This window comes from Phyllobates terribilis, unplaced genomic scaffold (genome assembly GCF_046119375.1).
Source record: "Phyllobates terribilis strain yellow unplaced genomic scaffold, ASM4611937v1 Scaffold_11__3_contigs__length_659146591, whole genome shotgun sequence".
Lineage (NCBI taxonomy): Eukaryota > Metazoa > Chordata > Amphibia > Anura > Dendrobatidae > Phyllobates > Phyllobates terribilis.
The window spans coordinates 306,692,214-306,710,530 of NW_027362771.1; the positions used below are offsets into that span (position 1 = coordinate 306,692,214).

The window sequence follows — 18,317 nt, forward strand, 5'->3', positions numbered from 1 at the left end:
TCTTTATATTCATTTACAATTTTTATAAAAAAATATGTCATGAATAATTTTATGGTTTGTGTATATGGCATAGAAAACCCACTATATATTTCAGCAATACAGCTTTTAAGGAAATAAAGAAAAAAATGAAAAGTAGCAAGAAAATAAATAATTAAAAGGGTAACGCAAAATTATTTTTTTCTATTCTTTATTTTTATTTACAGGAGGGAACCACTGAAAAATCAGCAGAATCTCCAGAAGATGAGGTACTGGCCTAATATTTAATAAAATGTAAACCTTGATTATTCTAGACTTTAATATTGCTGGGGTGGCTTATCCTTAGCAATGATCATCAATATCAGACAAGTTGGGTTCTGACTTGCAGAACCTTAACCAATAAGCTGATTGAAGGGGTTGTGCCACACTGGAACTGGCACAGCTATGTACATTGTGGTGAGGTCCTGAATGGTACAGCACTATTTCCCCCCTTTAAAGACAACCTGATAATGCTATTTACCTGTAGATATAGGGTTAAATGCAGGTTAATAGCATTATGAAGATACCGGGCTTCTGTACTGAAAATGTGCTACGCGGGAGAAAATTAATATTACTCCTCCCAGAGCTGCCAGCTTTCAGTTATACCGGCGTGAATTAAGTCATGGCTTATCATACTGTGATCAATGACTATAAGCATGCCCCAGCACTTTGACTGACAGCGCACTCAGCAGTGCATCAGTGCAGAGCCAGCTGTCAGTCAACGTGCAGGAGCATGCTTACATCTGCCGATCACAGTATAGTGAGTGATGAGTGAAGCCGCGCCGGCGCCTGCGTGACTGAAAGTCGGTGGCTCCATGGAGGAATAAAGTTAATTTTCTCCATGGTGCCGCACTTTCAATAAAGTTGCAGGGCACTTTCATAAGACTAATACTCAGCAGATTTACCCTATATCTGCAAGTTAATAGTGTTATCTGACCTGACATGTTCTCTTTAAGATGGGGGATGGTTTTTACAATTAAAAGACATCATTAGAAGAATTACCTAGGCTGCCATTGTTGATTATGAAGCCAGACCTGTAAAATAAAAAAACATTGATTATGTACCCTGGTTTACTATCAATGGTGTACATAGAGAATACAGAGCCCCATAGCAAAGAATAAGTTAGGTTCGATTTAAGTTCTGCAGCGCCATATTCATAACCAGCAACATTAGGGATTGGTGCCCCATCCCTCTTTTATGTACATTTTGATTCTATTTCCTAACATTGCACCACATACCTGTGCACGTTCTCATCATCTATTAAAATGGGGATGAGACCAACATTGAATGGGCCCTTTCTCTTCCTCAGGAGTCCCATAGAAGCACATAGATCACCTACATTGTACCATATGTATAACCATGCTGATGTTTTAGATGTATTTTTTCATGGAGTGCAGCACAGCAGTATGTTAAAGTATGGTGTTTTCTACATATTCTATAACAGGAAGACAATGAAGTTTGTTACATTATTTGTTGTTAATATATCATCTAATATTGCTGCACATTGTGTTACATGCTCTTACTTATCCCTGCTGACTGGCACGCAATGTCTGCTTATACACCTTATGTTATGCATGGGATACTCAGCTTTACATGTGGGTAAGCTTTGTGGCATATGTCATGGACATAACTAGCTTTTCACTGTGCTATTTCTTCTCGAAGCTTAGCTGCGCTTATTAACAAGCAACCTGCTTAATCTAATCCTTCATATGTGCATAATGGAAATGTTCTACACATGTACAAGTTGAAAAACCTTGGTGTTTTTTCCTACCTTCAAGAGATCGGCCTTAAGGTGAACTCAGAAATATTGAAAGAAAAGCCAATATAATATGTAAATAATTTTTGATAACATTGGAACAGAAGGCACACATCGATCTCTGCAGTTTTTCTGCTCCTGAACAAAATCTTACTTACAATTATTAATTACAATGAAAAACAATTAAAACCTTCCTGACAATTTCCTTTTTAATATAACATGGTGATAATGAGTAGGGTAGTATAGAATATATCTTTAACATCTCCAAATTTTTTCCAATAGTAAAAAACTTTGGGATTTTTAAAAAGTTTTATTAACTTTCTTTAGTCACAGTAGGGAACTTGAATTTGTGATTCTCTGATTATATAAAATACACTGCAATATTTTAGTTTTACCATGTAATATATCTTTGACTAGTAACATAGTAACATAGTTTTTAAGGTTGAAGGAAGACTAAGTCCATCTAGTTCAACCCATAGCCTAACTTGTTGATCCAGAGGAAGGCAAAAAAAAACCCATGTGGCAACACTAAGCTCCACATTGGGGAAAAAAATTCCTTCCCGACTCCATACGACAATCAGACTAGTTCCCTGGATCAACGCCCTATCAAGGAATCTAGTATATATAACCTGTAATATTATACTTTTCAAGAAAGGCATCCAGGCCCTTCTTAAATTTTAACAGTGAATCACTAATTACAACATCATGCGGCAGAGAGTTCCATAGTCTCACTGTTCTTACAGGACTAGGACTAATATAACTTGCCATCTGTACATGGCAGATCTGGGGTCCATTGTGAGGCCCCTGACATACATAGCAACACATGGTCATGTTGTGGGAGCAGTGAATGGAGGACATAGGGAACTCCATCTTTCTGTAACGCTTAGATACTGCAATTGCTAGTGACTGCAGCCTCTAAGGTGTTATGTGGGCAGGATCAGGATTAGCTCCGATGTCACCCATTGCACCAAGGTATCAACTGTATTTTGGAATGTCCACTACTCTCATTTTTATATTAAAACCTGGCCCATGGTAGTTTAAAATTAAAATTAATAAGTTCAGATACCCTCATACTGGATCTGTGTCCAATATTTTTGCTTCCTCTTCTAGTGGGGGACAAGACCACTTCAACCCACCAGCAGCGACTGATTGCCAGAAGAATTTTTTTTTTTTTTTTTTTTAACACTATTGTGAACCTAATTTTAATTCTACTGCAGCAACAGCAGTAAAAATGAAGCATTAGGCTGGGTTCATTTGGATTTTTTATGAGGATTTTTAAAGCTTTTTATGCTATTTTTGCCACTCATTTTTGTGTATGAGAATGTTTTTTTCCACTTCTAATTGGCCAAATTTGGAGCTTTTTTTTCATACAATTGATATTTTGCTTTTTTCATTGCTTAAAAAAAATGAGGAAAAACACAGTACCATGTGCATTACATCAGTCTTTATAGAAAGCGTATTTTAAAAGGATTGTCCACTACTTAAAACTTCCATCTTAGTCATTCAGGACCTCAGTTAAATTAAAAACAGTGCATGCTCACCTCCTGCATCTGCGCCATTTCAGCCATGTTGACGTCGCTGGTCCTGATAAGTACATACAGGTGCATTTCACTAAATTAGAATATCATCAAAAAGTTAATTTATTTCAGTTCATAAATACAAAAAGTGATTGTGGAGCCTACAGAAACAGACTAAGGGACCTTTTTAAACGCTTAGGAAGCCTTTGCAGGTGTTTTTTGTTAATTATTATAATTTACTGAGATAATGACTTTTGTGTTTTCATTGGCTGTAAGCCATAATCATCAACATTAACAGAAATAAACACTTGAAATAGATCACTCTGTTTGTAATGACTCTATATAATATATGAGTTTCACTTTTTCTTTTGAAGAACTGAAATAATTTAACTTTTTGATGATATTCTAATTTAGTGAGATGCACCTGTAGCTTGTTGTGTCACGTGCACGCTGCAGCCTATGAGCGGCCACTCGTCAGCCACAGCCTTTGCTATTCCATCAGAGTAGACATCTGCCCTAATGGGATATTGATGAGCTGCAGTCAAAGAGGGGCCACTCATTGGCTGCAACTTGCATCAAGTTACGTCATTCACTGGGAACAATATTGTCAAAATAGCGAATGTGAGTATACACTGTTTTTATTTTAATTGAGTTGCTGATTAAAGGAGTTGTCTGGGACTTTAAATTTGATGGCCTATACTTAGGATAGGTCATCAATGTCTGATCAGTGGGGGTGCAACACCTTGGAACACCGATAATCAGCTGTTCCCTGTGTCGATGGCAGCTGGAACTGCTCAGTTATGGAGCTGCACAGTGCAGTTTCGTCATTGGAATAGTGACCATGGCCGGGTACTGTACATCCAGCCCCTATTGACTAGGGGGCAGATATACAGTACTTAGCCGCGGCCACTATACAGTAAATGGAGCTTTGCAGTTCTGTAACTGAGCAGTTCTGGCCACTGCCAACACCGGGAACAGTTGATAGACGGGGGTGCCGGGTGTCGCAAACCCAAAGATCAGACATTGTTGACCTATCCTAAGGATGGACCATCAATGTTAAAGTCCCGGACAACACCTTTAAGATAGGGATATCTAGTAGTGGACAACCCTAAGCTTTTTTAAGTGAATTTTAGAGCAGAATCTGCTTTAGAATTGTCATCAACATCAGTAAAATCAACGGGTTTTTCATGTAATGCATGTATGTGCAGGGTGCTTAAGAAAAGTATCCATCTTAGCTGTTTTGCTCACTGGAAAATTTATGAAGATCCTTAACGAGAATCGGTCAGGTGATTTTTGTTTACCAAACTAATAGTATCCTGAAATTCATCTTAGGTAAACCTTTAAATTTTATTGCTGTACATTGCCCCATTGTCTTGCTATAAACCCTGGAAAATTCATAGTCACGCACCGGCTAGTCAAGCGTATGTAAATCCAAAATTAATATTTACCCCTTTCCCCATCCATAATCCCATCCTTCCCTCTGCGCCGATGTCAGTGATCGTAACTAATGAAGCATATGTAAAACCAAAATTAATATTCACCCCTACACCTGCCCACAATCCTGCCCACCCCTCTGACTGACATCAGTGATTGGATGCAGGCAGACTGCCATATTATTCACCCTTTGATCGCATCCCAAACCTCGAACTGGCTGTCTGCTCTCCTGTACTGAGAGTGACAGCTCCATAGAATTACATGCTGCCACGCGGGTCAGGAGAGCAGATGGCCAGTTCAACGACTTGGGCGAGTAATACGGTAGTCTGACTGCACCCAATCACTGATGTCGGCGCAGAGGTGTGGGCGGGATTATGGAAGGGGCTATGGGTGAATATTCATATCAGATTTACATGCTTGACTTTCCGGAGCGCGACTATGAATTTTCAGGGGCTTACACCAAGACAATGGGGCAACATACAGCAATGAAAGTTACATATTCTGAAAGGGCTGCCAAGCCCTATTTCAGGATACTATCAGCATGACATGCAAAAATCACCTGACAGATTCCCTTTAATGAGAGATCTTCCACTGTTAGCTCAAATGCTCTAATAGAGTATTAAAAACTGGGTTTTCTACAAAAAAAACAACTTAACTAATTCATTCATCTATAAATAACTTTTATATGATCTGCCGGCCAGCAATCAGTCATTGCCGTTTCTAACAAAGCCTAAACGCTTCTGCTTGCTGCAAGCAATCGCTGTTAACCAATTGCATCAGTCATGGATGCTTCAAGCTTTTTAACATGACATATTTGTTTAAATCACACAGGATCAATCTTAAAACTATTCAGCAATCCAAAACACAAGAAGGAACTATTTCCCTTTACATGAACAGCCCACAGCCTTTCTACAAGCTATAAAGCCTTGAGACTGATGCTAGCTCTGTGAACTAGGATACCACGGGCAGTCATCTACGTGATGCAAATCATTTGATGCACATTTGGGAAGGCTTCTGCTGATACAGTGGGACTGTTGTATGACATTTCTCTTTGGATTTCAAGTTCAGTGACTGAAGAAAAGATGTTGCATCTAAGCTATTGACCAAATCTGTGTTGTTTACCTTAAAAGGTGTAAATAAGCTTCAATGATTGGATTCTGGGTAAACTATGACCATGAAAACAAAATTATATTTAATACCTACTTACACTCCTAAACTCGTCATTTCTGAGTGCACTCCTTGGGCAGCGAGCATTTCCTATTGCATTCATGAAGATATAAATGGTTGCGTCAACCTGCAGCTTATGGATTAACTATTTCTCCACTTACTCCAAGTTCATGTTAACACCATATTTTGCACAATGCATTGTTTATAAAACTAATTTTAAAGTTACTTGTAGCAAGCTTCATTGTTTTCTCTAGTGTAAGAATGAGTCAACGTTTTACTCCCAGAAAATGCAAAATGTAAAGAGACATTATCATCTAGTCAGTGGTAGATAAGACTGTACAGCTGTTTAGGACTACCGGTAAAAGTAACTTTCACCTACTTTAGAAGTTCATTCTTTCTAGAAAACAAGATTATTCAACTAAAAAATATAACGAATGTACAGTCGTGGTCAAAAGTTTTGAGTCTGACAGTGGTTCAGTGGTGACAGAGCTTCAGTGGTTTTAGATATTTTCGTCAGATGGTTCTATGGCTACTGAAGTAGAATTACAAATATTTCATAGGTTTTTACACTTTTATTGACAAATAAAAGAAGATAGATTAATAGTAGGGCACCCTACTATAGACTTCCATGGGTGCCACTCAGCCACCATATACCTTCAACAAAAAAAGAAGTTGTGACATGCTCCATAGGATGCTGTATTAGGCACCATTGGGGAGCACATAGAGAGCCTAAACCTCCATATTACAAGACCACAAGGAACTCCATGCTTTGTCAACCACCCTATACATAAAAAAAATTATGGGTTATGGAACCTAATCTTTTCGTCAGATGGTTCTATGGCTACTGAAGTACAATTACAAGTATTTCATACGTTTTTACACTTTTATTGACAAATACTTGAAGTTTATGCAAAGACTCAGTATTTACAGTGTTGACCTTTATTTTTCAAAACTTCTGTAATTGGCCCTGACTTGCTGGATAGCAGCTTCTGGACCAAATTTGGACTGATATCAACCCAGTCATGCTTAATCCGTGCTTGGAGTTTATCACAATTTTTATATTTTTGTTTGTCCACCCGCTTTTTGACAGTTTATTACAGATTCTCAATGGGATTGAAATCTGGGAAGTTTCCTGGCCATGAACCCAGCTTAAGGAAAAGAGAGGCCATGCCCTTATTTGTACAGAGTGCAAAAACATGAAAAAAACCTAAAGAGATGAACTGGAATATAAGTTGTTGTGCATGCAAGTGTAGGCGCATGTTCACACTGGCCACTAAACCGACAAAACCTACCATAAAAACAAAATGAGTTAACTTAGGTAGCATAATGTTGATAAAAAAAACCTAAAAGTTATCCCACCACATCAAGGTGAACCTTTTTGGGATGGTCCTAACATCTAGTATTAAAACCTTACCATATGTCAAATGACGTAAATATGAATAAGGGGCGAGTGGCCAGTGTGAACATTCGCCTACACGTTGCTTGCATACCAACTTATTATTCCAGTTCATCTCTTTAGGTTTTTGTATCATGTATTTGCACTCTGTGCAAATAAGGGTGTGGTCGTTCTTTTCTTTGAGTTGGACATTACGTTTATATAGTTCCCCATGGCTAGGTGTCCATTAGTCGGGGCTTCGATCCTGCTCGACCGCCATTCACATTTACATCGTTTGACATATATTAAGGTTTTAATACTAGAGGTTAGGACCCTACCGAATAGGGTCACCTTGACATGGTGGGATGGGTTTTACATTTTTTTATCAAAATTATGTTAAATAAGTATCCTATGTCCATGCACTATTGGACTCACATAAATGCTTTTGGTTTAAAGTTGGACTGCATTTTCAAGGTGATATGTTCCCTTTTACAAACTACACAGTTTATTATTATTATTATTATTATTATTATATAGAAGCATTGGTAAATAAGTGAATGAGGGTATTGTAATATTTGACTGTATCTGAACATTGGGTCCCCAGAGTCAATGTTACTGGTGGGCCCTTGGCACCCCAATCTGACACAGGGTGTCACTGCCCTATCAACTTTGAATGTTGCTTTCTGTATCTCCCATGTTATAGCTATGGATAACCCAGAATCAGGTTTTGATTACTCTCTCAGATCCAAAATTGCAAACTCTACTTTCTCTTCGGCATGATATACTCAGTCACCACCACCTAACATTGCTCATACAGACGCTCCAACATATGAATTCTATTGCACTGCAATGTTGCAAATCAGGTGGGACTCATTTTGCCATGTTGCTGTAAATCCTAGAGGCTGTTCTTCACCATGTAAAAATGGCTGAAGTTCCCACACACTTTCCTGGCAATGAGAATCATCTTGTTTACCAGGTGTCACGCTGGTGTGTGTGCACCCGCTGCACCATGGGCTGGGCTTATCCTGGAGGGGCGTAACTAAGCGTCTGCCTGGTTTTCACTAGAGTCTCTGATGGTGAGGTTAGGCTTGCCCAAGGGTCAGGAGTGAAGGTACGGAGTTGGAATGTCTGGCAGGACAGGGACAGGAACAATGGCGGAAAGGGTACTGGTGCAGGTTCAAACTGGACGGCTTATTTAGACACGACGGATTCAGGATCACAAGCACTGGTTCAGATAGGATGGCTAGTTTAGACAGGAGGGATTCATGATCACAGGTACTGGTTCAGACAGGACGGCTGGTTTAGATAGGACGGATTCAGGAACTGGGACTTAACAACTAAGTAGCAACTGCAAGATTAATGATACATGATGTCTCCCAGCTATAGGCTCGGGACACTTTACGGAGTGCTCACACTGCCCCCATAAGAAGGGGTAAATGTGCGCCCGCACCCTACGTGTTGCCGGGAGACCTACACAGGCTCAGAGGCCTGGGAGGCTTGGGAGCTGCGGCAGAATCCGAAGCAGGGGGAACAGCAGAGCGGCCATGGTGGTGAGCATGTCAGCATCCCTGTCGGGCAGAGGGGAAAGAACCATGCAGGGAAGCCAGCTTTACACCACGTATATTTGTTTGAAAAATATTGCATAATCAAATTGAGGATGTGTACCTTTTAGTGAGCAATGCATGTTTTAGTTTTCTCAAATGCATTGCAGCCACAATGTTTTTGGCATTCTCAATTGCTAAGTTTTCCAGTTGTAGTTGACGAGGAACCATACAATGTGACATTTGATACATTGTTCTACTTTTTACTGTTGGGGATGGGGAAATGTCCTTTGAAGAGCGTATGGAGGAGGTGAAGGACGTGCATAAGCCTAGTGTGCAGGTGTTAGCGGTCACCACATGGTCTGCTTACGGTATTCCATCACCGCCATTCAAAATATTGACTCAGTGAACCATGGAAAACATATGCTGTCCCTGGTTGTAATTGCTGCTGTTACCAGTGGAGTGCACCTTGCAGCGTAGTGACCATTCCATAGAGAGTCTCATAGCCTCTGCCACATTACAGAGCAAGAATGACTTTCTTTAATGAATAATGGTGACTAGGTATCCTTCATTGAGGCTCAGTGCATGCCATCATTTCACAAAAAACAGAATCCACAAAGTACTGCAGTGACATTGGTGAAATTGGACATGTGGGTGTTGAATTTCCACTCAATCTGACAATTGGACATATATTGATGTTTCTTGGCCACAAATATGGATAACTGACAATTCATTGGAGGAAGAGGAGGAGGAGTACAGAAAGCAGTAGACAATGAAGAAAGGAAGGGGACAGCTTAAGCCTTATCATATTGCTAGCCAGTTTGCTTTTCCCACGTGAACAGGTGATGCCGCTTTATGTGCTGATGTAGAACCGTAGTTCTTAGTCGTAGTTCCTAGTTAACAGCAGTTGCAGCATCCTGAGCTGAATGCAGAAAAAAGCAGATCTGCCTCTGGAAGACATTTTGCCAGAGCGGTGGCTCCGCTCTTTATTGCCACTGGTGCCACCACCCTTCTGCTCTGATGACTTCACCTCCTCGTCAACCGCAGTCTGGTTCCCAGGTCCTGTCCACCATGCAATCATCCTCCATCACATAATCATGATAATCATCATCATAACTGATTCAGCTGACAGTTGTCTCAGTGAAATAAATGTCCAGAGCTTCTGGACCCCTTCCTGATCCCCACCACTAGATTTGCCCTTACTTAGCATACCACTACCCCTTTGATTGACAGTGCCTCTACCACTACAGCTGAAAGTTCCACTACTTCTATTAACAACACAGCTAGGCAGGCATTTCATTCATTTTCTTCACTTCCTCCGCTCCCAATTTATCCAAGTCTGGTGTGTATGGAAAACAAATTTGAATAATAGAACAGTTATGCAAAAAAATCAGTAACTTGTGACACAAACACATTGTGAGGCAGACACACTGTTAAATGTCTGTATTTAAAATTCTCTTTTGTATTTTTTTAACACAATTCCCCCCTTTCCAAAAAAAATTCAACAAAAAATGTCAGAAATAAGCCAAAAAAACTGCAGTGGAAACAGGCTGCAATATTGGTGTGGTGTATACAGACCTCAAATTTGACAATTTGACTAATAATATTGGAGTGCAAAAAATCTGTAGTTTGTGGCACACACCCTTTGCTAAATGTTTTTTTTTCATTCTTTTATAGGGGTTGCCCGGTCAAAACTGATAAGTCTGCAGTCACTCTGTGTGACTGCAGACTTATGAATACTCCCCAGCGCACACACTATGCCCTGCGTGAATTCGCCGGTTTCAGACCTGGTAACAGAGGGTATGTATGATTTATACATACCCCTGGCCCATGGGCATGGCCTTGCTCTCCATACACCGGTATGGAGCGAGACTGCGTCTTCTAGTCGGCCACATCCACTGGCCGGCCGCGTCACTAGACAGGGAGTGGCCTGGGCTCTATACAAGTGTATGGATTGAGGCTGTGCCCACTAGCCGGGGTGTATGTATAACTCATACATAGCCTTTGTTACCAGGTCTAAACCTGGCGAATCCCAGTGCATGTGCTGGGGGGGATTCATAAGTCTGCAGTCACACAGAGTGAATGCAGACTTATCGGTTTTGACTGGACAACCCCTTTAAGTATTTTTTAACACTATTCCCTCCTAGCTAAAAAGAACTGACCATGAAATGCTTGGTGCATGCTCAAAACACAGCAACAACAGGCCCCAATAATGATATGAATAGCTGGCTCATAGCTATGTGCGGTTGCACAAAGCGCCAGTTGGCAGACTGTGGTGGGGGCGACTTCTCCTCTCGCTTTGTGCTCCTGCTCAATCTTCTGTCAGCTCAGAAGTCAAAATCAAAAGATGGGGTGAAGCACCTGCATAGCGCTGCTGGCTGAGGAGGCCAATAGGTTATGAGCAGTGTCGGACTGGGGTGTCTGGGGCCCACAGGAGGAATTGATCGCCGGGGCCCACCCTACAGCAATATGCAAATAACTGTTAGCCGATATCGCCGTTATAGTGGAGCGTCGACTGTAAATCACAGGCGGCTCCTGCACATCTACTGTGCACCGCTATAACTGGCATGTACAATTACGGTAGTTTGCATAAAAGGGGTTCTTTGGTTAAAACAAGTTATCACCGATCCATGGGATCCACAGGATCAGTGATAACTTATTGATCGTTTGGGTCCGAACATTAGAAAACGCACCTATCGGAAGAATGGGGAAGTTTTATCCCTGACAGGACACCTCCCCATTTTAAAATGCAGCAGCAGGTGCGACGTTTGACCACATCTCTATTCATTCTCTTTGGGGCTTCCAGAAAAAACACAAGAACAGCCACTGAGGGAATGAATGGATCAGTGGTCAAGTCGCACATGAGCTCCAGTTAAATGGGGATAAAAGCTCCACATTCTACCAATCGGTGCAGGTCCCAGCATTCACACCCCCACCAATCAATAACTTATTACTTATCCTGTGGAGAGGCGATTACTTGTTTTTTCCGGAGAACCCCTGTAAGTGCATCTTGTTCCAAGTATTTAATCACTAATGGAAATAAAGAATCTTCTCCTAATTAATATCATAGAGAACAAATGACCGCCATACACAACACAATCCAATCCACTATATCAACACCAATAGTACCACATACAAGGAAGAAATACTGCTACACCATGACCAGACCACATATTACCCCCACATAGTGACTGAATAACATTACATACAAGGGAGAAATACCACCACACTATGACCAGACCACATATTATCACCACATAGTGACTGAATAATACTACATACAAGGGAGAAATACCACCACACCATGACCAGACCATATATTACAGTCACATAGTGACTGAATAATACCACATACATGGGAGACATACCACCACACCATGACCAGACCACATATTACCACCACATAGTGACTGAATAATACCACATACAAAGGAGAAATACCACCACACCATGACTAGACCACATATTACCAACACATAGTGACTGAATAATACCACATATAAGAGAGGGAGAAATACCACCACACCGTGACCAGACCAGATATTAACAGCATATAACGTCCAAATAATTCCCCATCATTTCTCTCCCCCACCTCCATCATTGCTCTCCCCCATTTCCATCATTGCTCTCCCCCCACCTCCTCCATCATTTGTCCCTCCCATCCCGAACATTACCTCTCTCCCTCATCTCCCTCCACTTCCTCCATCACCATTGCACTCTCTCAACTCCCCCCACCTCTTCCATCACCATTGCTCTCCCTCTTCTCCCCCACGCCTCCTTCATCACCATTGCCCTCCCTCATCTCCACCCGCCTCCTCCATCATTATTGGTCTCCCTCATCTCCCCCCACCATCACCATTGCTCTCCTTCATCTCCCCCCACCATCACCATCGCTCTCCCTCATCTCCCCCCACCTCCTCCATCACCATTGCTGTCCCCATTTCCCCCATCTTCAGTCCAGTGTATTAGTTTTTTTAAAAAAACACTTACCTCTCAACCCGCTCCCCTGCAGCATCATCCTCTGCTTCCTGCCCGGCATCTTTCTCCCTGACCCAGGCTCGCGCTGCATGATGATGTCATCAAGCAGCGCGAGCCCGTGTCAGGGAGGAAGCGCCGGGCAGGAAGCAGAGGACGGATCACTCCACTCCTCTGCCATTTTCCTCCTGTCGGCAGCGGAGCTGGAGGGTTCACTCCCTTCCCACCGCACAGGATGAGGGCAATCTGGCCATGGGCCCCCTGGAGCCTTGGGGTCCGAGAAGCAGGCCAGATTGCCCTTATCAGCCGCACTGCAAGGGCCCTCCTGACCCTCCGGGCCCTTGCAGTGTGGAGCACCAGTGGCCATGTTAACCAGGGGCCCCCCGTGCATCCTGCTCGGGGGCCCGCTGAGGACCCGGGCCCACCGGAGAATTTGCCAGTGTCCCGGTGTCCCAGTCCGACCCTGGTTTACGAGGCAGCCTGCAAACCGAAAGTACAAAATGCATTGATAATTTTCAGCCTCTGTGGATAAAACGGAAGAATCTATAATGACATCATGATCAAATGACCACAATCTATAGGTCCTTCTGCCAACCAAAATATACAACCTACACCTTAACAGCACGGAAGGTAATAAAGGAGACTAGTAATTCCCATTTACACTCTCCCTCCCATCTGTTTTATCACATGTGTCCAAGTATGGGAGGGATGGGATTAGGGAAACCGCTGCTGCTAGTGGGGAAGGATCTTTTACTTCCATTTGGTGAGAGGTGAAAAATGTATTTGATGATATTAATCAAATCTACTGGCTGTATTTGAGCCCAAGTAGTATCTTGTTAGATTTGCTCATTTCTAGTAATATATGATACTTTTACACATATTACAACATATTATGTGTAATAGGTGTCGTGTATTATGTGTAGTGAGGGCATGTATTATGTTTAATAGGTTAACATTGGAAACAGACATTTATTTGACCACTGTCCTGTCAGAATTGACATGACAGTTTGTATTTGCAATGTCATGAACCATAATCTTTTAATAGGAAACTTTACAATCTACTTAAAGTCGTTATTTTTTAAGGAGCATATTAAAACAGAGAAGTTAATTTAGCCATTGTAGGGTTTCAGCTCTCTTGTAGCCTCTTGGATATGCACCAGAACAAGATTTTTAGCTCAAAACAGCATAAAGTTTATTATCCATATAAACTTTACATCTGCAGAATGAAAACTGTTTTTCTCCAGTACAATTGTATAACATAAACAGTCCTTTCTTCAGGCACAATTAAACAAAGTAAATGTAGCAGCTAGTGTTGCACGAGAGTGCTCGGATAAGGCGTTATCTGAGCATGCTCGAGTCCTAACTGAGTATCTTCGGCGTGCTCGCTAAATATGTTCACGTCGTTGCGGCTGCATGTCTCGTGGCTGTTTGACAGCCGCAACACATGCAGGGATTGCCTGTTTGTCAGGCAATCCCTGAATGTCTCGCGGCTGTGAAACAGCCGCAAGATATGCAGCCACGGCAACGCAAACTTGTTTTGCAAGCACGCCGAAGATACTCGGTTAGAGCTCAAGCGTGCTCGTATAACTCCTTATCCTAGCACATTGGCGCAACACTAGTAGCAGCCTCACAATCTCGGTATTCCAGGCAGCAGCAGCTCAAGTGGTTTCAAAAATGTTCACCAAATAAGCACACCTCTGTTCAGCTCCAGCCCAAACTCCACAACTCCACTCTGCTGAGCTAACCCAGCTGCTGTTATTAGGCCTGTAAGAACCAGGCTGGAGTATGAGAATGACTTTTCCTGCCCGGGCTCTTTTGGTCGCCCCTAAATTCCAGACCCAAAATCCAGTCGAATTAAAACCCTCTAAATAACCTAGTGTTACTGGTACAGACTTTACATTACTGAGGTCAACCACCTTGTTGACACATATCTGCCATCCAGGACCTTACTTCCTGCTTTCTTACACTGTACATATGCCAAATATAATTACTGACTTTGGCAAAGATTAGCCACCACTTTAACGCTGTGTGGAAGTGAGGCTCAAAGGACCCCAACCCTTTGCTTATCCCTTGGCAAATTAACTTATTCAAGTGTATACGTGAAGCTTTGATATCGGACAGACAGAGTCAGATACTGAACTTCTCTTGAAAAGAAATGGCGCAGGAAGGATGTGTTTATTATTCCAGCATAACATATATATGTTCAGTTTAAAGGAAGGTCCCAATAGGGTGTCGCCCTGAGGTAATTGAGCAATCACAGTAGTCTCTGGCCCATAGTATAGATAAGTCTCATTATCTTGTCCTATGGGGTTAAATGTTTCCTCCCCAGATATTCTCCTCATTCCTCAGGATATTCTCTTGGGAGGTGTCATGTTGAATCCTTTGTCTTGTCTCCTTCTTGTAAACAATTTGAAAGTCCACTTCTATAACCAGTTCCAACTAATCCTTTCAGGATATTTATATAGTGACACACAAGTACAGATATCTGATATATATATCAAGGTTTTCATAATATATATTAAAGTGAGGGTATATATGACAAATGATATCCAATATAACAGATATATGCAAAACAAGATTCAGAACATATAACAGAATATAAGTATAGATATTTAGTATACATCAGTTTCATATAATGTTTTTTAGTAGATTTTAGAATCTTATCTTTAACAGTTGCATGCCGTGTAAACATATTTACAGTGAAAACTCTATTAAAATTGGTCTTATAGACTGGTGGTCTTCTCAAAAACGAAGCCAGTATTCCTTAAAGAATATTTTTAGCATGGAATCTGGTCTAGATAAGGGGGGATAAGGGTCTTCTAAAAGAGGTGTTATTGACGCGCCCCCTGGGACATATTCCTTTTTGAGGGGAATACCCGGCACCGGATCAGATGGGGGGTTGTAGTCTCCGAGCGGCTGTGACCCGGCCCCGTGCCCAGGGCGTCAAGCTCAGTGTATGTGGCAGTCCTACAGATGTTATTAAGTTCTTAATGTCGACTACGCCACCCGTTGTGTTGCGGTCACTGTGGCCGCCGCTGCAGCAGGGTCCGCTGAGGCTGATGGTGGGTGCGCAGCTTGATGAAATAACCCCCAACGGGAGGGGTATAGCCTCAGGGGGGACAGGTGCAGAGGATGGGGGTTGTGGTGGTGCAGTGCAGACGGCAATGAAGACAGAGTCGGGTTGTGCAGTTAAGGGTGTTTACTTACTGCAGATGTTGTACTGGTCACTCCAGCTGCTAGTGACCACCCGAGCCGTGCTGCGTCCACCAGGTCCTGGATCCAGCCAACCCCCAAACAAGTCCGGAGCGTGGCCCTGAGCTCTCTTTCTGTCCCGTTCTCTGGCCGTCCCCACCAGTGATCCACCTAGGTCCAGCTCCCTCGGGCCTTCTGTTGGGACACCCTTGGCCTTGGGTTCCCTGACCCTTCATGTGGTGTGCCTTCGGGGTGGATGTGATGGGTGACCGTGACAAACGCTGCCCACGGTCTCCGGTCTCTGGCTGGGGTGTGTTTTCTGCCCCCACCAGCTTGGGATCCGGTACCCTGTGCCGACTCCTCACCCGGTGCTTTAATTTGGGTTCTTGGGTCCTCTCTGTTCTCCCCTCTGGGTACTCCTTCTCTGCTCCTCTCTCACTCAGGGTCTCTCTCTTGCTGCAGGCTGACTTCCTCTCTGCTTGCTGTCTGCTCCTCTGCAGCTGTCTTGCTGTCTCCAACTGACTTGTTCTCTGCATCTGACCCTGTTCTTAGTTGGTGCCCACCTTATATACACCCTCTATGTGTGAGCTCAGGTGACCAGCACCCAATGAGCTCCTATCTTTACCCAGGCTGCTCCCCCTATCTGCCCCTACACTACTTGGGATGTACCACCCCCCTCCCACTCCAGCCAGGAACAGACTCGGTCGTACCTGCACATTTCTAAGTGGGAGTACCGTCGGTCTGTTCCCCGGAAATGGGATGTGTGTAGTGCATGCAGCCTACCGAGCTCAGTTCCACTCTCCATCCTTGCCCGGGAGTGGAATATCACACCTCTGGGTTGAGGTGCAATACTCCTGTAGCAGCCGAATCCTCAGGGTGCTACATTATTTTGAAAGATTGAATTGTAATTGGGTTTGTTGAGATCACAGTCATTATGAACACTGTTCTTGTAAAGCTGAATACACAAATAGAAGATACAAGTTAAAAGTTAATGACAAGGATACAAGTTTATGACCAGATGCATTCATTGTTTACTTAATTGACCACTCTGCAAATATATAGGACATAATGTGCTGGTCTTTTTTCTTTAATTGGCATAAAAAATTGTGTAGCACATACCGTTGTTATATTATATATAAACCTTTTTCTACATATTTAACTTATTGGCAGAACAGTCTATGAATACTAAAGCTTACTTGTACTTAAGGGAAGCAAAGATAGCAGTTACCTTTACGTAAAGGACAGTGACGATGAAATGAAAACACTTTATTATTGCAACCAATAATGTTAAGTAGGAGCAGGTACAAGTGTATTAGCATGAAACTGTTTCTCAAGGACTTTGCATCCTTTGCTGAATGGTAAATGTTAAGACATTTGGGGATTGTAATGCTATGTGAGCGGCAGGTTGGTGATTTCAATCTTCTGGGGTTATTGTGTATTTTGAAGTTGTTTACCTTCTTAACTCGACGATAAGATCAGACAGCAATGGTATATTACAGATGGCACACATACACTGACATCAATGCTGGAGAAACAAGGCTTCTGTGTGTGCGACCAGATGGGAAATCAATTAACAAGTGTGTCATCCCCCATAAACCTGATTATTCTGAAGCATATAAAGTAATGGATTAACCTTCATAAAATTAGATCTCATAAAGATTTTACAGTTGAACTCATTATTGCTAACAAAAGCTCATTAACGTGTGCATGATGGCATAAACAGGAGAACAAATCTCATGTGTATCACCTTATTTTAAAGCCTAAACAACCGATGAGCAATCATGTATCTTCAACTTGCTTAACTGTTCACAATAACAGTAATTTTGGCCAGAGGTGCCCAAACTTTTACCTGCCACTATATAATTTAATCTATAGTGGTGCTTGAAAGTTTGTGAAACCTTCTGAATTGTCCAAATTTTTGCATACAGTTGACCTAAAACTACATCAGATTATTACACAAGTCATAAAAACAGATAAAGAGAACATTTCTTCAATGATATGAAAGCAGGAATCGGCGCTCACCACTGACAAATTCTATGTTATGCATCTTTCATACTCAGTATGGGTTGTGATAATCAGACTTTGCTAAATCCCTGTTTCTTAAATAAAACAGGTCCCCCACTCACACCTGATTGTTATCCCATTGCTTGAAACCACCAGACAGAAAATACCTGAATTACACCTTCAAATTATCTGCTAATCCAAAAGGCTCACATGTTTTAGCCACTAAATTAGGTATTAGATTATTTTCCTCAATAAAAAAAAATTACAATATAGCCTAATATTTTTAAGTTTAAGAATCCATTGCAACCAATTGAGATGTGAATCCAAAGGCCTGCAGAGTG

At 42.0% G+C, this 18,317-nt stretch overlaps 1 protein-coding gene across 1 annotated transcript in view; it reads left to right on the forward strand.

The window, feature by feature from the left end:
* LOC141167259 (uncharacterized) overlaps window positions 1-18,317 on the forward strand; it is a 705,047-nt gene that overhangs the window by 382,555 nt on the left and 304,175 nt on the right. Inside the window, exon 68 of the mRNA XM_073654695.1 lies at window positions 204-245. Coding sequence (XP_073510796.1) covers window positions 204-245 — 42 coding nt within the window. The remainder of the gene's footprint in view (window positions 1-203; window positions 246-18,317) is intronic.